Raw genomic sequence first — 19,929 nt, forward strand, 5'->3', positions numbered from 1 at the left:
GTGCCTCTTGGCCATTTGTATTTCTTCTAAGGAGAAGTATCTGTTCAGGTCCTCCGTCCATTTTCTAATTGGGTTATTTGTTTTTTAGGTGTTGAGGTGTATGAGTTCTTTATATATTTTGTATGTTAACCCCTGATCAGGTGAGTCATTTACAAGTATGTTCTCCCATACTGTAGGATGCCTTTTTGCTCTGCTGATGGTGTCCTTTGCTGTATAGAAGCTTTTTAGTTTGGTGTAGTCCCACTTGTTCATTTTTTATTTTGTTTCCCTTGCCCAAGGACATGTGTCAGGAAAAAATTGCTTGTGTTTATTCAAGAGATCTTTGCTTATGTTTTCTTCTAAGAGTTTTATGGTTTCATGACTTACATTCAGGTCTTTGATCCATTTCAAGTTTACTTTTATGTATGGAGTTAGTAACCCAGTCTCATTCTCTTACATGTAGTTGTGTATCACTTTCTTAGGAAAGCCTTTCCCTACCACAGCCTCATCCTTATTTGTGTCTTTTAAAACACTGAACTCATTGCATTAATTACTGTATTGAAATAATTCTAAGGTGCACATCTTTTTCATTTTAATATTTCTAAAATCTAAGTGCATCTTATAGTTAATGGAGTCTTAGAATCAATTGGCAGCATGTCTCCTTAATTATTGGTACGTAAAACAAGGGTGTGATTTATATAAATGTTATTTTAGATTTCATGAAATGCAGTATTTGTTTACATGTGTTCCCATAAAAATGTCTACATCATTCCCACAGTTTTAAATACCAGATAGAGGCGATGATTTTTTTTAAGTTTATTTCTTATTGAAGTATCGATATACAATCTTATATTGATTTCAAATATACAACACACTAGTTCAGCAGTTACCCATATTATTAAGTCCTTACCCCCTCTAGTGCAGTTGCATCTGTCAACACAGAAAGATGTTACAGAATTATTGACTATATTTGTCATCTGTACTATCCCCATGACCATCTTACATTACATTTGAGAATTTTTATGCCCCTTTATCCCCCTTCACCCACCCTCCTCAATCCCTCCCCCATGGTAACTGCTAGTCATTTCTCAGTGTCTATGAATCTACCGTGCAATGTATTTTTTATTTCTAGTCTGTTCCTCTTTTAAGTTCCAGCCCTGTATGTTTAACTTAATTTTTCTTTGAGATCACAGGTTCAGTATGTCTACTTTCCAGATCAACTTGTCTTCTAGTATTTCCCCATTTCAGTAAATGGCACCTACATTTGTACAATTGTGAGGCTCAAAAGCTAGAAGTTTGACTGCCATGGTTTGAATCTCAGTTCTACCCTATGCTAGTTATGTGAGCACACAGTGAAGCATGTCGCCTTTATTCTTCATCTGTAAAATGGGAGCATATCACCTACCTCTGACGGTTGTAAGGACAATAAAACATTGAGTAGATATTAGTTACCACTCATCTGTGTCATACCTATCTGTGTGACTTCTCTCCTTAACTCTGTACTTGAAACTCATCATCAAATCCTGTGAGAGGTGGGCCCTTCAGAATATCTCAGATCCATCCACTTTTATCTCATTGATGTTTCTGCAGCTCAAGCCCCTATTTTTCTTGCCTGTAGTGACTAATCTTGTAGCTTCTCTTTCCCATGTCTAATCCATTCAGTACAAAGAGCAGTCAGAACTGAACCTTAGATCAGATCATGTCACTTCTTAAAACCCCTTCCAACACAGTTGGTATAAAAGCTCAAATCCTTAATATGCCATCTGTTTTGTTTTCTGCCTGGCCTCTGCCTACTTTTCAACCTCATCTTATGCCACTCTACCTCACAACATCACTCTTTTTCCCAAAACCAACTCCCTCTTTTCTTTAGATTTCAGCTTAAGTGACACCTTCTCAAAGACATTCCCTGTCTTCCAAACTAAGCTAGGTATTTCAGTCCTAAAATATAGTCCTTTATATTGACATCAGACCTTCCATATTTGGGAGTGATCATTTCCTTCTCAGCTGAAGGTAAGTAAGTTAAGTAACTTCCCCAGGTTCACGGAGCTAGTTATGGTAGAACTGGAATACCAACCTAGGATGGGCCAACTCTAAAGCTGTGTTGTTTCCATGATTCTTCGTTTACTTCTTTGAGAGCACCTAAGAGTGTATGAGTCAATGGTGTAGGCTCCAAAATATGGCCTGATGGCTCTCGTTTCTCTCAATTTAACTTTCAGGTTGTTCTTTAAATATCCATCTCTCTGAGCCTTTACTCTCCCAAAATAGATGTAAAACCATTGAAATAGGACCTGTTTCTTTTATATTACATACCTAGCACTTACATAAATTACCTTGCATACAGCAGATACCCATTAAATATTTTTGTCCTAGGGATATTAAAGAAAAACAATATTTCATTTCATTTCTTTTATTTTTTCAAGGTTTGGAGCTGTCTTATGAATGAATTAGTACCTATTCCATACTCTTCTGTCAGTGACAGTGTATTTTATATCTTCATATTTTGAATAAAACTGCCTAAAATTATTTTAAAGTGAAGTTAATAGTTTGTGTCTTCATGGGTTATTCTTATTTCACTGAAAAAAGAATTAACCTTCATTATATTTGTTTTGCTTCAGGAATTAAGTGATCTGCAACGTGACCCACCTGCTCACTGTTCAGCTGGACCTGTGGGAGATGACCGTAAGTTTTGCTCTTTTGCTAGGATTTTGCTACCATTAATAATACAGGTTTGAGCATTTGTTAATGACTCCAAAACTCCTTTGTTTGTTTCAGTGTTCCACTGGCAAGCAACTATTATGGGGCCTGTAAGTATGATTCGTATATGTGAAATTAATCCCCTCAGCCATACTTCATTCTTGCCATTTCACCTTTGATCAGATGTTTGTGGCTTAGGTTGAATTTTCTTGTACTCTGAATCACTCAGGAAATAAAATATGATTAAAGGATTTGTGATTTGTGATTTTCTAGAGCACTGGTAGCAAATACTTAGTAATGGATCAGTTTACAACCAGGCTGTGTGTTTGCTTTATCTTTTTCTTAAACACAAAAAGTCAGTTGTTATAACTATGCTTTGTTATTCTCACATCAACAGTCTTAATAGGTTACAAATAAGCCTAATCCCAATAATGGAATAGCTACAAATAGCAAGCAGCCTTTTGCAGTAAGTCTCATCGCTGACTGTGTGAGAGAGAACTCATAAAATACTGCAGTGGGTCTGTCTTTGCACCTGATGAATTCACTGCTTTTAGTTTTATTGCATTGTGCTGAAGTCAAAATCACCGGCTATTTTATGACTGGCTTCTTTTAACACTTACTACTTTTGTTAAGATTCTTTCTTTCTACTCCTCAGAGGTAGTTACTACTTGAAACAGGCTTTTCTTTCTGTGAGCAAAAATCTGATTGCCTAAGAATGGGTACTGACAGTTCAGATCTTTCTGGGTGAGAGTACATGAGTGACATGTTCCCATGCACATCATTGGTTTCTTCCTTCCCTGAAAGTTTTATCTAGTAAGCTATTGATCTACCTAGTAAAAGTTTTTACTCATATTGCCTTGTGTTTAATGTTAAAAAAAAACAGTTACTGAATTTTCAGAACGGCAGTCTCGAGCAACTGTCTTAAATTACTAAATTGTTACATTAAGTTCATTTTTTAAAGGTTAAAAGACAAATATACTTAATTCAATTACAACTTTCAATAAGAATCTAGTTGTTTTTCATTGCTTACCAAGAAGCTTCAAAATTTAAAGGCCCACCCTTACCATTTGAAGTATAGCCCTTCACAAATATTTTGTATGTCACTTGTGTAGTAAATGGTTATAATTACGTTACTCATACTCCCTTTATTTTAGTAATTACATGCCACTCTGTAGTCTCATTTGAATACCTAAGAAGACTATCTATTGATTGTAATTTACTTACATTTCCTACATTCCTTATAGATAATTTGTGGTGAACTAGAATTAAACAATATATATAGTAAGAATAATTATACAGTTTAGTTCCCTTATGTATTTGCAGAAACTTAAGGAGAAAGTAATGATAACCTTGGTGTTATTACCAAAATGTTAATTTAACATGAAAAATTTAATTAAATTTAAGGGACTTAAAAATAGAATTTTAGGTATTTTTGCTATCCTTTTTCTTTTTTGATCTTGTTTTTTTTCTTGCCTGTTACATATTTTCTAAGTGCCTTAAAGAAACATGGCCAAATTCAAATTTCTCTTGTAAAGTTGATTTCTAATTTGATAATTATATGAATATCGGTTTTATCTAGTTTTGTATTGGGCTCTCCTTTTTGCCTTTTCCACATTATTTTATAGATGTTACTTAACAAAGATTTGATCTAAATTGTGTGACAGTGTCACTTAGCCATTCTTTCGTCACTTGGTCTTTTCATCTCTATTCTTGCCCCTTAAAGGACCATCAGAACTTACGTTTTATAAGTAAGAAGGTAAATATTAAACCCAACCCTTTTTTCTGATTACTGCTGCAGAAAATTATTCTTTTTCCATAGCAGTCTTTTGTATATACTGATCCTTAAAAATCTGTACTCATAATCATATTTGTTTGGGCAAGTCACACCATTGTGTATGTCCTATTTTTTGTTTGTTTTAAACTCTATGGTGTCTATGTGATTTTTGGAAAACCTTCCTTTGTACCTGCACAGGGAAGCCTATTTTCACGGTAAATGATTTGTACTTATGACAAAATGATAGCATTTTTTCAAACATATATTTGGAGGGAAATCATTTTAGGTTACAAAATAAATATAGTAGTCAAACACTGATGCAAATATTTTGTAATTTCAGCCTGATAGCGCTTATCAAGGTGGAGTCTTCTTTCTCACTGTACATTTTCCGACAGACTACCCTTTTAAACCACCAAAGGTATTTTTATTTTTATGATTGATGTGATTCTGACATCAGGGATTTTACTCTCCATCAGGGGTTATTTTCATGATGTCAAAGACTGTTGGGTAGGTTGCATATAAGACCACTGAATCTAAAATATGCTTTCTTAGTCAAATGTTGGTTATGTCTGTAAATCAAAAGGTAGTATCTGTTATGCTATAAAATAATGTCCTTACCTTTCTTTCCCCCCTCATTAGACAAGTGTAGTTTTTGTGGTCAAGAAATCAGACATTTCCATTCAGGGAATTATCTTTCCAAAGCTGATCCATCTTTCCCAGTTTTTAAGTATTCCACAAACATTTATTAAGCACCTATCTTGTTCTGTTACATTGGGGAATACAAAAGTCCCTTTATTTAGTGTGGTAGGAAAGATAAAAACATGCTCTTACTAAATTTAGATTAAGTTGAGAGGGAACTAATGATTGTCGTATCAAGGAAGGAGAAATTTCTTAACAAATTCTATCACTCAGGAATAGTTATTTTAGATTTTTTAAGTGCCCAATTAACATTATATATTTGAAATGATATGACCACAATTGTGGAACATTAGGATTATTGGTGGGTTTCTTAGGACAGTTGAGGCCCTTGAACTCTCCTCTGAAACAGGGTCAGCATTCTATTTTTAGATCCAAGTGTCACTTCAGGTATCGCTTAAAGTCAAATTAAGGATCACTTTGAAGGATGATAAAAACCCATGATTAATACTTAAGGTGCTTCTCAATCAGTAATAACATTACAGACTTATTTATTATGCTTACCAAAATAATTCTCAATTCCTTGGCAGGGGACAGTGAGAAGCTATTTGCTTTTTCATTCAGTAGCTAAAACTATGTATGCACAAAGTAGAGGCTTAATTTGTGTTGGATATATTTCTCCTGTAAAGTCTTACAGAATTGTGGACATTTACCTTAGAACAAATTGTTTCATTCATAGTTCATGAGTTGTCACATTTTTATTTTGTTTTATGTTTAGATTGCTTTCACAACAAAAATTTACCATCCAAATATAAACAGTAATGGAAGTATTTGTCTTGATATCCTGAGGTCACAGTGGTCACCAGCTCTGACTGTATCAAAAGGTAATTTCATTTACTGGGTTTATAACAATTGATACCAGTGAGATAGTAAAAAACAGACATCTAGGGACCAAAGTTTACAAAAAACAATCTACTGTGTTTTCTTCTGTTTTGATTATTTTGCTTTGCTTTCATAGCTCTTAAATTAGTCCTCTGGTTTTAGCAGGTAGCTGTGGTGGTTGGTGAACAAATAAATAATGAAATGAGAGAAATTTAAAATAATGAAATGAGAGAAAATGTTAGAGCTAGAAATTTGGAGATAAACCTGTTGAAAATTTACCCCTTTATTGTGGGTCTTATCTTTAAAGAGAGAGACAGAAGTAAAAATAAGATTTTAGGACCATTTGTGCCATGCATTAAATGGAATTATTGACATGAGCAAAGCTTTACATCTGTTTTACTTCACTTAAGAAGTATCAGAGTAGGCTTGTAAAATAAATGATTTAAAATGAAAGACATATTTCACAGTCTAAAATAACGCAGTACATATAGGTTGTTACTCTAAAGTTTGAATAATCAATAACATAATTGTAATGACTGATACATAATCCATTGACTTCTCTACTTTTACAGCATTGTTCTCTGCTAAGTTATCTGACTTATACATAGGCCATCTGAAGCCATTTTATTAACTAATAATATTTGCTGTGCCAGCCCTCTTAATTTGTTTTGTGTCTTACTTCTCTAACAGAAGAGACAGGTGGAATATAGTGTTTTGAGTTAGAAGCATCTGTCCCTGAAGTAATTTGGTATATAAAATTTAAGAAAATTGTTACTCTTCAAGGACTCAGGGGAGGAAACCATGAACATTAAAAAAATATATTTAAATAAATGCTACCAGAATATGTAACTTCTTTTTTAAAGTGGTAAAATTTATAAGCAGGGTCCACAGCCATAATTATTTCAAGTATTACCTAAGTAACAGTGCTTCAGGTCAGTTATTTATAAAGGACAGTTTTTCTGACCTAAATATTCATATAAATGATTCATGTTGATTATAGGAAATGTAGGAAAGATTTTGTATCAAAGGGTTATTCAAATTAATATACTCTTTCCTGAAATGGTATCACAAAATGAAATTCATTTGACATAAGTGGCTAAGTACTTGCACGTATAAAAGAAATGGCAGACTGCCAGATGTTGAGCACTTACGTTCTGACATTGGAGCTTCTCTTAAATAATAATTAGTATTGTTAGCTTCTGAAAACTGTCAGTTTCAAACACTTTCAGTTTCCTCATATGTGAAATGGAGATTATAATAGTATAGTTGACTCTTGAACAACACAGGGCTTAGAGGCACTGATACCCTGCACAGTCAAAAATCCACATATAACTTTTGACTCTCCCAAAACTTAACTACAGTTGACCAGAAGCCTTACTGATAACATAGGTGATTAGCACATATTTTGTGTATGTATTTTATACTGTGTTCTTACAATAAAGCAAGCTAGAGAAAAGAAAATGTTTTTTCAAGTTGTTGCAAATTTCCAAAAAATTTTCTAACATATTTATTGGAAAAAAATGCATATAAGTGGACTCGTGTAATTCAAACCCGTGTTGTTCAGTGTTGTCAACTGTGTTACCACATAGGTCACTATGCACCTAGCACATAGATGAATTAACACTCAGATTAATGTTAATTATTATTACCTTTTTCCTTATCTTAAAACATTCGATTTGTATATGTAATAGTGAAATCAGGGCACACGGCTCTTCACAGCAAGGAGTGCAGAGATGAGGAACTTATCTCTTATTTTATAAAGTAGCTTAAACTTTGATCATTTATACATTTTTCATCTTTTTATATTTAAAATATCTTATTTTGCTTTTTAACATGGTTAGTGTTGGAAATGTTCTGGAGATGTGAGCCCAGATATCTACCTTGTTGCTTTAATGTTCAGGGTTTGAAATTTCATTTGGTAGATGGAAGATTAGGAAGATGAATAAAGTACTAGTTTTTTTCTGGTCATTTAAGCATCAGTTCTGCTTTATAAATTTACCTGTGGATTTGTAAGAGTAGGAAAATATAGAGGAATAGAGTAGAGGAGGGCAAACAGGGAAGGTTGTTCCACAGATTCCATGTACTCTGTCATAAGTGGTGGCATGCAACTGAAGCAAATGAGGAATCATAGTCCTCATTCCCTCCTTTTTCAGATACTTAGATTTTTTGAAAAAGTGTAGCTGTTCACATCTTACTACGCTGATGGACAGTGACTGCCTTGGGGTTTGGGGGGTACTTCATAGTATGGGTGAATGTTGAAAACAATGTTGTCCATGTGAATGAAACCTTCATAAGATTGTATATCAATGATACCTTAATTAAAAAAAAAATATATATATATATATATATGAAGTGTAGCTGTTGACATTAGTATTTTGATAATGTGGCAAGAAAGAACCACTTTTCCAATTTTCCACTTATATTTTAAAATATACAAGTTATGTAATGATAACTGCTCACATTATTTTTAAATGAGTGTAATAATAAATAATGTATGTGGAATAAAAGATTCATTGAAAAAATTTGACAAATATTCCTCCTTTGTAGACAGTCTATAGCACTAAACCAAAGTAAAAGAGTGCATGAACACGATGTCCAAAAGGGCTTGGACTGTTAATTTTAATTTGATGGCTTTACCTTGAATTGATTAGAACACAGATTTTCTGCATTAAAATGGAATAAAAAAGGTCAGTTTTCTCATTAAAGTATAAATCTCTAGGAAACATCTAATAAGGATGCTTTTCTAAACATTTTTTAATGTTATCTAAAAATATTTCCATAGAGAATGCTTGAGTAACAGTTGTTAATAACTACTTTAGAGGTTCACATTTTTAACATAGAAATCCAGATAGAATTAAAGACTTCAAAAGTTACAGTAATTTTGTATTATGTGTGTCATATGTTAATCTTACAATTTTAAAAATTAAAAATTTGCTACCAGCCAAAGTCTAAAATATAATTTAATGTTCATTTTATTTTGTTTTCTTTATAAGTTCATTGTACTCAGTAAAATCATTTTCACAAGTGTAATTGTATGAAGTAGATCATTATCTAATGTAATGTTCTCTTTTTTAATCTAGTTCTATTGTCCATATGTTCTCTACTTTGTGATCCTAATCCCGATGACCCCTTAGTACCAGATATTGCACAAATCTATAAATCAGACAAAGAAAAGTAAGTGTTTACTTATATTAGTTTCTTTATGTCTGTATTTCTATGCAGTTTGTTAAAACATAAGTATTATCAATATATTTAAGTACATTTAATCATGCTTATTATATTTATGTTGCTTGTTTATCTCTCCAGTGGAGTAAACCTTTCTTTTTAAACTCTAGTAGTCTTTTTACAAAAAATCATATTCCTTCCTACATACTGTTTAATCCTGTGCTATTTTATAGTGTATGTTCTGCAGTTGCACAGTGTATCATGTTTTCTGATAGGAAAGAACTATGTGTAGTTCAAAGTAGTAAATATAAAATGAAAGAATTTGATACTGGAAACTATTGAATATTGTATTCCTTATCTTCTCCCAGGAAGAGAAGTTATCCCTAGTGTAAACCCCTCTCCCTAACTGACCTAATTTTGAAGCTGCTTCATCTTGCTGGTATAATCAACTCATTTGCAATTTACAGATAATGCCCATTCAAGATTGGCTTTATAGATTTCTGTTAAAAAGCGGTTTTTCATTTTATTTATAATTTAGGTATGTTCTCATATAGGTTGTAGAGAAATCCACTAGTTCAGAAATCACTTATGTTTTCTGTTTTGTTTATGCAAAAGCCTGTCACATCAACATGTATAATTATTACAATTTAACTTAAGAAGGTAGAGTATACAATTTTATATAGATAGATCTTCCGAAAGATTCAGTTTGTTTATTTTTACCATATTCCTTTTGTATGCCTACAGATACAACAGACACGCAAGAGAATGGACTCAGAAATATGCAATGTAAAATCAAAAAATTTTTCATATATACCAGAGTACTGTAAAATCTAGGCTTTTTTCAACATTAGCAGTAAATTGAGCACTGTTTACTGTTTCATTGTACCATGAAATCCTTTGATTTTTACCCATTTTAAATGTATTTCTGAAGCAAGACAAACTTCCAAAAATACCCTTAAGACTGTGATGAGAGCATTTATCATTTTGTATGCATTGAGAAAGACATTTATGGTTTTTAAGATACTTGGACATCTGCATCTTCAGCTTACAAGATCTACAATGCATCTGAAAAGTAACCAAATTATTTTTTGCCGAAACTAGATGTTTTTACATGAGAAATACTGTGTGTGTTGTCTAAGATGTTGTCAGTTTTATAAATCTGTATTCAGATTTCATTCTTTGTTAGTTCACGTTATAATTTGTATTTTTTTACTGTTTAGACTAAATATATTCTATTTACATGTATGTCAACTCATTACATTTTTCCTGTGAACAGTATTGAAAAAACGCAACAGCTGATTAATTAAATGAATTAACTGTCTGTCTCCCTTGTCTTAGGGTATTCTGTAGGTCGACTGCAGATTTAAATCTGAAATGATCTTTACACTGTAATTCTCAGTATACTGATTATGGAGAAACACTTGTTTGATTTTGTTATACTTGACTTAACTTCATTGCAATGTGAATTAATTGCACTGCTAAGTAGGAAGATGTGTAACTTTTATTTGTTGCTATTCACATTTGAATTTTTTCTGTATAGGCAATATTATATTGACACCTTTTACAGATCTTAATGTAGCTTTTTCCATATAAATAAAATGCTTTTTCTACTATTTGTCTTCATTACTTAAAAAGATAAAAAATTAAGTTATCTATAAATAAGGTTCAAAACTATATAAAATCTTGCATGAAAGTTAATTCCAAATTGTGACAATGAGGTCTGTTGTATTTGGCATTCATCACTATTAATTTTATAAATCTTACTGCTTTAGATTTATATCTGTTTACTAAATTATCAGTCTGAAGGACGATATTGGTCCCTTGTTATAGAAGAGAATTTAGAATAAGTTGGGGTTTGCCTTGGATCACATCTAAAATGGATTATTTACTAATGTACTGAGATGAGTATAAGGCAGTGTCACCCACACTGAAGAAAAGTCTTTATGGACCTGAAGAATAATTAGATTAAGTCATTAAAATGTCCCCTAGATGTAACTGACACTGTATTTCTTCACATGTTAAAATCTAGAGTTTCTAAAATAGAATTTTAGTGCCATCACACTTTGAAAGAGGACACCCATTTTTTGCTATAGAAATTATAAAGAAAATTCTAAAATGATACTTTCTTCTGTTATAAATTGCCAGTTAAAAGTGATTTAAATAGACTATCTTGCAAGTTTTAAAGAAAGCTAGAAAGTTAAAGTATTTTAACTTGGAAAAAAATACATCTCTAATTATTCGCATGCTTACCAAACTTGAGTGTCATTTCTAAGAAGAGTTGTTGCTCCTCTGATACTGCAGTAGCTGTATATGTGTGCAAGAATCTGTGATGGGTGTAGTCATTAGCAAAGCATTTAAATCACTTAAGTATTTTACCATGGTTCATGATTATTAAAGCACAACATAACCCGTTGTTAGAAAATGTGTTCTTATAAATGAATGTAAAAAAATTGTGAAATGGATGCTTAAGAAAATACAGGTTTAAAAAGTAACTATATTAAGTGATGTCTTGAAACAGCCATATCATGGAAAGCACTACTTTATTAGCTATATTGTTATAAGAAACATTCACTCAGAATTTGAACACAACATCATTAAAGTATTCAGTATATTTTGATAGCAAAGGGTTTTGTTTCTTGAATATCTTTCACTTTTTAAAAAAACTTTCATTTGTGTGGCATTTACTTTTGGAAGTGTCTTTTTTTTTTTTCTTTATTAAAGTTTTTGAAACTTGCCTAACTCTTGTTTGCCTTTGCTTACATCTGAATTGTACGGCCAGACTCCTGAGAACAAGCACAGTTTTCATAATTAACTAAAAGAGTTCAATGGTGGGCATAATGACCAGTCATATCACTATTAGAGGTGTGTTGTTTTTGCTTAATTCTAACAAAGAGCAGATCGATTACTTTTTTATAACTCTCAATATGAAGCCAGGGGCCTTCCTCCATAGATTAACCATTAATTTAAGGACCTCTTTGGAGTGAGGGAAATGGGCAGTCTTTGGGAAATTTAGGATCCTAACTCTTGAAGTCCTGGAAGCTTTGAGACATAGTTGGAAATATCCGTAATCAGGTTGACTCTGGACACTTGTAACTGCCACATATAATAAATAAATAATACAGGTTGTAAGGGCAACCTCACTCATCCAACAACTATCAAAAGCATGTGATTCTTGAAGTACAGGCTTTACACATGTTTGGGTAACTCATATGTAGTTATTCATTTTTGCTTTAAGTTATTCCCTTCACCCCCCCATGAACTCTGTTAGGGAAAATTAAAACTTTACTTTGTAAATCAGCTACTTATCAATTTCAGAGAATCCAAAGGTATTAGGTGAGAAACACACATAAACATAGGGCACAAGGGCAATCCTAAGAGTTAACATTCAAAAGAGTAACATTTTTTAAGACCTACTGATAAACAACAGTAGTTTTAGTTTTTCATTTTTCTTATTTTATCACAATTTTCTGCTCAGTCATTTTTCAATGAACAGGACCCTGCTTTCTCACAGTACTGTATTTTTAAGATGAGAAGGTGGGAGAAATTAATTTTCCTCTCAGATTAAAAGAGGTTCTTGGTCATGAAGCTGTTTATATCATATCTATTGGCAGTCAGTTTGGACTGGACTTAAAGTTCAGTCTAGTCAGTGATGTTTTAAAACTTGAGTTCTGCAGTAGAACCATCAGACCAGCCATGGAAAATGTGATTAATGCTTTAGCCATGGCCATATAAATAGGGCTTCCATGTACTCAAATTGTTGAATTTGATCTGTTAAGGTATAACAGAATACTGCTTATATTTTTAGTTTGTTTAAATCTTTTAAGTGATCATTAATAAAACAATAACCTGAATTTTAAAAGTTCAGTTCTATCACTCTACTATAAACTAGGGCTTTGAAGATGTTTTTCTTTGAAGCAGGCTTATTTGCCATTTAAAATGTGATTTAACTAAATGTAATGCAGGTTATTTGTGAAAGTTATGTTTTATAGCCCTTTTACTGTTTTAACAGTCATATTGTACAAATAAGGGAGCAGGGAGATACTCATCTAATTTCACTTGTAAAAAGTTGCTATGTACAGATAACTAGTCATTTCTACTTTGTTATAGTTGGTACTGAGTGATGTCTGCAAATTCTTAAAACTGATTGAAATACTTTCACCAGGAGTTTTTCAGTAGTGATAACTGAAAATGTGGACAGCTGATATTTTTGATTGTAGAAATAATGTGTAATGCAGTAATATCTTGGTGACAACCTAATAGTGTTACATCACTTACTTGTATTATATTTGATTTAGATTTCTGCTTCCACTATCATGTTACATATAAAAATGTGGTTTTAAACTACAAATGAACAACAGGAAGAGGGAATATTCACCTGAAAGTATTAGCATTTTTATATAATAAGATATATTTCTTTAAAAACTTACTTTAGCATTCTCGTAGGTTCTGCTGTTCTATAGGGAGGAATGTGCCTTTCTTACCTTAGAAGGCAATTACTTTATTATGCTGGCACACATTTAAGGTCTGAGCTGTGCTTTCCCCATATAATTTTTTTGTGTTTAGATCTTTTAGTGGAAAAGATGACTATGAGTTGTATGTGAAATATTTTACTGTAAACTCAGTAATCATTTTGGGGGAACCGTTGTGACACCACTTGTGTTAGCACTTTGGATTCACCATGACCGCCCACACATTCTGTGTGTCAATAGAAGAATTCATAAGACACCACTTGTGTTAGCACTTTGGATTCACCATGACCGCCCACACATTCTGTGTGTCAATAGAAGAATTCATAAGATTAAACGTATGGTCTCATAGCTAAGATTTATTACAGCGACACAGTGAAGATATGCAGCTGGATCACAAAGGGGAAAAGACAGATCAGGTGGAGTCTGGAGGAATCCATGCAAGCTTCCTGTGCTCTCCTTGAAGGGGCCACAGACTGCACCCTCCAATAGTGAAATGCAGTGACACGGGGTCTAAATCATGTAGGCACTCTGCCCAACAAAATCCTAGTCTCCTAGAAGAAAAGCAGGTGTTCACAGTAAATCATACTATTTAAAAAAAAAGTCTGGTCAGGCTAGCACAGTAAATAACCTTATCACATAAGGAAAGTTTCAAAAGCCAATTTCCTAGATGCCAGCCAAGGCCAACCTGGTAAGCAAGCCCTTTTAAAGATCATTTGTTGAAAAGACTATTCTTTCCCCTTGAATGGGGAATAATAAGAAAATAAGAGTTTATTTCTGGACTCTGTTCACCTACATGCTTTATGCCAGTCCCGTGCTATATTGATTACTGTAGCTTTGTGACTTGAAGTGACTTGAAGTTGAGAAGTGTGGATCTCCCATCTTTGTTCATGTCCCTTGTGATTCCAGATGAATCAGCTTTTCCATTCCTCCTGCTGAGATTTTAATCACAATTGTATTGACTATTTTGGTAGATTTGACATCTTTTGTTCTGGTTATCTATTGCTGATTGACTTGTCACCCATACTAAGTAGCATAAAAGAACAACCATTTTATTGTGCTCGTGCATTCTGTTGGGTCAGGAATTGGGACGGGGCACAGTAAGGATGGTTTGTCTAGTCCATGATACTTCGGGCCTCGCTGGTGTGCACTCAAATGGCTGGGGGCTGAAATCATTTGGAGGCTTTTTACTCAGCTGTTGGCACCTGGACAAGTATTGTCTAGAGCACTTGTTAAAAGCCTTTCTGTGTGGCTCAAGCTTACAACATGGAAGCCGAGTTTCAAGAAGGAGCATCTGCAAAGCAAGTGTTCCAAGAGAACAAGGAGAATGCGGCATGACCTGTATGACCTAACCCTTGAGTCATGTAGTGGCATTTCTGCTGTAGTTTATTGGTTGAAGCAGTTACAAGCCCTCACAAATTCAAGGGAAGGGGATATAGACACCCACTTTTCCATGAGAAAGAATTTGGGATAGAATCTTCCATTTGTGGATATATATATCAATGTATTTAGATTGCCTTTAATTTCTGATTGTTTTGTAGTTTTCTGTGTAGCAGTCGTGCACAGTTTTCATTGGATTTATTCCTAGGTATATAGTTTTTAAAACCTATTACAAAAGTTATTTCTCGTCTCGTTTTCTGTTTGTTATTACTGCATAGGAATCATTTAACAATATTCACCTTGTATCCTGCAGGCTTGTTAAATTCACTTACTAAGATTGTTGTTTCATCAAGTATTGCTTCTGCCCATTCTACTTCTCCCCTTTAGGATTCTAAAATAAGATATATTAGATCTTTTGACTGTGTCCCACATATTTCCTAACCTATGATATTTTCTATTTTTAATTTTTCCTTTGTGCTTCCATTTGGAAATTTTGTATTGACCTTTTTTCCAGTTCAATAATCCTATCTTCTGCATGTCCAATCTGCTTTTAAACTGGTCTGTTCAATTTCAGATGTTGTAGTTAATTTCAGATTACATTTTTCAGTTCTGGACTTACCATTTGGTTTTTTGTTATGTATTTTAGTTTTCTATTGAGTTCGTAAATTGTCTATTTTCTCCATGCTTTTTTCTGTTTTTTTAAAGTCCTTAATCACGATTATTTTAAAGTCTTTGTCTCTTCAACTAATTGAATCACCTATGGATGTGCTTTTATTGAAAGCCAGGTATTGTGTATAAAACTGTAGAAACCAAATGGTATTATCTTCCATCAGAAAGAGTTCACTCTCTCCTCAGCTAGACAGTTAGCATGTGAAGACGATCACCTTCAGGTACTCAGGGTCTGTGCTTGTTTGAGGCTGGTTTGCAGTTTTATCAGATTCAAACCTTGTTGATAGCACACAGCCCTTGAGGACTGTCTCTGTTTCCTCAGACCAGAGAGACTACAGGAAATTCCACTGTTTTTAAAAATGTTTGATTCACACTTTAAGCCTTTTGCTTCTTAGAGGTGCAGAATTCAGCACACATCTTGAGGGGAAACTAACCACAAGTTAGAAACGTTTCATATCTGCTGTTCTGTCACTTTCGATCTCTGCAACCACCAAAAGTACTACTGGTTTTTCTGTCATGAACAGTTGCTCTCTGTCAGAGATCAAGCTTGAATTCTCAGCCTTTTGTCAAATCCAAATCAACAAGTGCCCCAGGGAAAAGGACTGTGGACCTTCAGTATCAATCCCCTCTTCAGTCTTTTAACTCCCAGTGTGTTCTTTGGGGACTCTTTCCTCTGGCAAGTGTTTGTCTTCTCATGAACTTGGATATATGGTTATCTCCCCAGAAGTAGAGTTCTCAGCAATTATTTCTTTAAATAAACTGTCCCCTTCTCTTCTTCCTGGAACTTCCATAATTTGCAAATTGTACCTTCCTATGGTATCCCTTAGCACATGCAGGCTCTCTTCATTCTTCTTGTTCTTCTCTGACTAGATATCAATGTTGTCTTCTAACTCAGATACTTCTACTTGTTCCATTGATGCTCTATTGCATTTGGTATTTCATTAAATTCTTCAGCTCCAGAATTCCTGCTTTAGTTTTTTTTTTTGTCTTAATCTCTTTTCTTAATATTTTATTTTGGTATCATTAATCTACAATTACATGAGGAATATCCCCCCCTTCACCAAGTCCCCCGCAAAAACCCCATTACAGTCACTGTCCATCAGCGTAGTAAGATGTTGTAGAATCACTACTTGTCTTCTCTGTGTTGCACACCCTTCCCCTGCCTCCCCCGACATTATACATGCTAATCTTAATGCCCCCTTTCTTCCCCCGCCACTTACACCTCCCTTCCCACCCATCCTCCCCAGTCCCTTTCCCTTTGGTAACTGTTAGTCCATTCTTGGGTTCTGTGATTCTGCTGCTGTTTTGTTCCTTCAGTTTTTTCTTTGTTCTTATACTCCATATATGAGTGAAATCACTTGATACTTGTCTTTCTCCACCTGGCTTATTTCACTGAGCATAATACCCTCTAGCTCCATCCATGCTGCTGCAAATGGTAGGATAAGTTTTCTTCTTATGGCTGAATAATATTCCATTGTGTATATATACCACATCTTCTTTATCCGTTCATCTACTGATGGACACTTAGGTTGCTCCCATTTCTTGGCTATTGTAAATAGTGCTGTGATAAACATAGGGGTGCATATGTCTTTTTTCAAACTGGGCTGCTGTATTCTTAGGGTAAATTCCTAGAAGTGGAATTCCTGGGTCAAATGGTATTTCTATTTTGAGCTTTTTGAGGAACCTCCATATTGCTTTCCACAATGGTTGAACTAATTTACATTCCCATCTGCAGTGTAGGAGGGTTTCCCTTTCTCCACAACCTCACCAACATTTGTTGTTGTTTGTCTTTTCGATGGTGGTGATCCTTATTGGTGTGAGGTGATATCTCATTGTGGTTTTAATTTGCATTTCTCTGATGACTAGGATTTGGAGCATCTTTTCATGTGTCTGTTGGCCATGTGAATTTCTTTTTTGGAGAACTGTTCAGTTCCTCTGCCCATTTTTTAATTGGATTACTTGCTTTTTATTTGTTGAGGTGTATGAGCTCTTTATATATTTTGGATGTCAACCCTTTATCAGATCTGTCATTTATGAATATATTCTCCCATACTGTAGGATGCCTTTTTGTTCTATTGATGGTGTCCTTTGCTGTACAGAAGCTTTTCAGCTTGATATAGTCCCACTTGTTCATTTTTGCTTTTGTTTTCCTTGCCCGGGGAGATATGTTCATGAAGAAGTCACTAATGTTTATGACCAAGAGACTTTTGTCTATGTTTTTTTCTAGGAGTTTTATGCTTTCATGACTTACATTCAGGTCTTTGATCCATTTTTAATTTACTTTAATGTATATGGGGTTAGACAATGATCCAGTTTCATTCTCTTACATATAGCTGTCCAGTTTTGCCAACACCAACTGTTGAAGAGACTTTCATTTCCCTATTGTATGTCCATGGCCCCTTTATCATATATTAATTGATCATATATGTTTGGGCTAATGTCTGGAGTCTCTATTCTGTTCCTCTGGTCTGTGGGTCTGTTCTTGTGCCAGTACCAAATTGTCTTGATTACTGTGGCTTTGTAGTAGAGCTTGAAGTTGGGGAGTGAGATCCTCCCACATTATTCTTCCTTCTCAGGATTGCTTTGGCTATTCTGGGTCTTTGGTGGTTCCATATGAATTTTTGAACTATTTGTTCCTGTTAGTTGAAGAATGCTGTTGGTAATCTGATAGGGATTGCATTGAATCTGTAGATTGCTTTGGGCAGGATGGCCATTTTGATGATATTAATTCTTCCTAGCCAAGAGCATGGAATGAGTTTCCATTTGTTAGTGTCTTCTTTAATTTCTCTCAAGAGTGTCTTGTAGTTTTCAGGGTATACATCTTTCACTTCCTTGGTTAGGTTTATTCCTAGGTATTTTATTCTTTTTGATGCAATTGTGAATGGAATTGTTTTCCTGATTTTCTGTTAGTTCATTGTTAGTGTATAGGAGAGCCACAGATTTCTGTGTATTAATTTTGTATCCTGCAACTTTGCTGAATTCTGATATTCTAGTAGTTTTGGAGTGGAGTCTTTAGGGTTTTTTATGTACAATATCATATCATCTGCAAATAGTGACAGTTTGACTTCTTCTTTACCAATCTGGATTCCTTGTATTTCTTTGTTTTGTCTAATTGCCATGGCTAGGACCTCCAGAACTATGTTGAATAACAGTGGGGAGAGTGGGCATCCCTGTCTTGTTCCCGATCTTAGAGGAAAAGCTTTCAGCTTCTCACTTTTAAGTATGATGTTGGCTGTGGGTTTATCATATATGGCCTTTATTACGTTGAGGTACTTGCCCTCTATACCCATTTTGTTGAGAGTTTTATCATGAATGGATGTTGAATTTTGTCTAATGCTTTTTCAGGGTCTATGGAGATGATATGTGGTTTTTGTCCTTCTTTTTGTTGATGTGGTGGATGATGTTAATGTATTTTTTAATGTTGGACCATCGTTGCATCCCTGAGATGAATCCCACTTGGTCACGGTGTATGATCCTTTTGATGTATTTTTGAATTTGGTTTGCTAATATTCTGTTGAATATTTTTGCATCTATGTTCATCAGGGATATTGGTCTGTAATTTTCTTTTTTTGTGGGTTCTTTGCCTGGTTTTGGTATTAGGATGATGCTGGCTTCATAGAATGAGTTTGGAAGTATTCCCTCCTCTTCTATGTTTTGGAAAACTTTAAGGAAAATGGGTATTATATCTTCTCTGTATGTCTGATAAAATTCCATGGTAAATCCATCTGGCCCAGGGGTTTTGCTCTTGGGTAGTTTTTTGGTTACTGCTTCACTTTCATTGCTGGTAATTGGTCTGTTTAGATTTTCTGTTTCTTCCTGGGTCAATCTTGGAAGGTTGTATTTTTCTAGGAAGTTGTCCATTTCTTTTAAGTTTTCCAGCTTGTTAGCATGTAGATTCTCATAGTATTCTCTAATGATTCTTTGTATTTCTGTGGGGTCTGTCTGATTTTTCCTTTCTCGTTTCTGAGTCTGTTGATGTGTGTTGATACTCTTTTTCTCTTAACAAGTCTGGCTAGAGGCTTATCTATTTTGTTCATTTTCTCAAAGAACCAGCTCTTGGTTTCATTGATTTTTTTCTATTATTTTATTCTCAGTTTTATTTATTTCTTCTGTGATCTTTATTAAGTCCCTCCTTCTGCTGACTTTAGGCCTCATTTGTTCTTCTTTTTCCAATTTCAATAATTGTGACTTTAGACTATTCATCTCAAATTGTTCTTCCTTCTGTAAATATGCCTGGATTGCTATATACTTTCCTCTTAGAACTGCTTTTGCTGCGTCCCACAG

General features: G+C 34.1%; 1 protein-coding gene across 7 annotated transcripts in view; it reads left to right on the top strand.

Moving 5' to 3' along the window:
* UBE2D1 (ubiquitin conjugating enzyme E2 D1) overlaps positions 1-10,743 on the top strand; it is a 30,432-nt gene extending 19,689 nt beyond the window's left edge. For 3 of the 7 annotated variants that reach the window (XM_057505883.1, XM_036895083.2, XM_036895084.2), the window contains 6 exons: positions 2,595-2,658; positions 2,752-2,783; positions 4,788-4,865; positions 5,862-5,967; positions 9,046-9,139; positions 9,875-10,743. In XM_057505883.1, coding sequence (XP_057361866.1) covers positions 2,775-2,783; positions 4,788-4,865; positions 5,862-5,967; positions 9,046-9,139; positions 9,875-9,920 — 333 coding nt within the window. In that variant the 5' untranslated portion in view covers positions 2,595-2,658; positions 2,752-2,774 and the 3' untranslated portion in view covers positions 9,921-10,743. The remainder of the gene's footprint in view (positions 1-2,594; positions 2,659-2,751; positions 2,784-4,787; positions 4,866-5,861; positions 5,968-9,045; positions 9,140-9,874) is intronic. The other 4 variants (XM_036895087.2, XM_036895086.2, XM_057505884.1 and 1 more) reach the window with 2 other exon arrangements.
* The last annotated feature ends 9,186 nt before the right edge of the window (positions 10,744-19,929 follow it).

The sequence above is a fragment of the Manis pentadactyla genome, chromosome 8 (genome assembly GCF_030020395.1).
Source record: "Manis pentadactyla isolate mManPen7 chromosome 8, mManPen7.hap1, whole genome shotgun sequence".
Lineage (NCBI taxonomy): Eukaryota > Metazoa > Chordata > Mammalia > Pholidota > Manidae > Manis > Manis pentadactyla.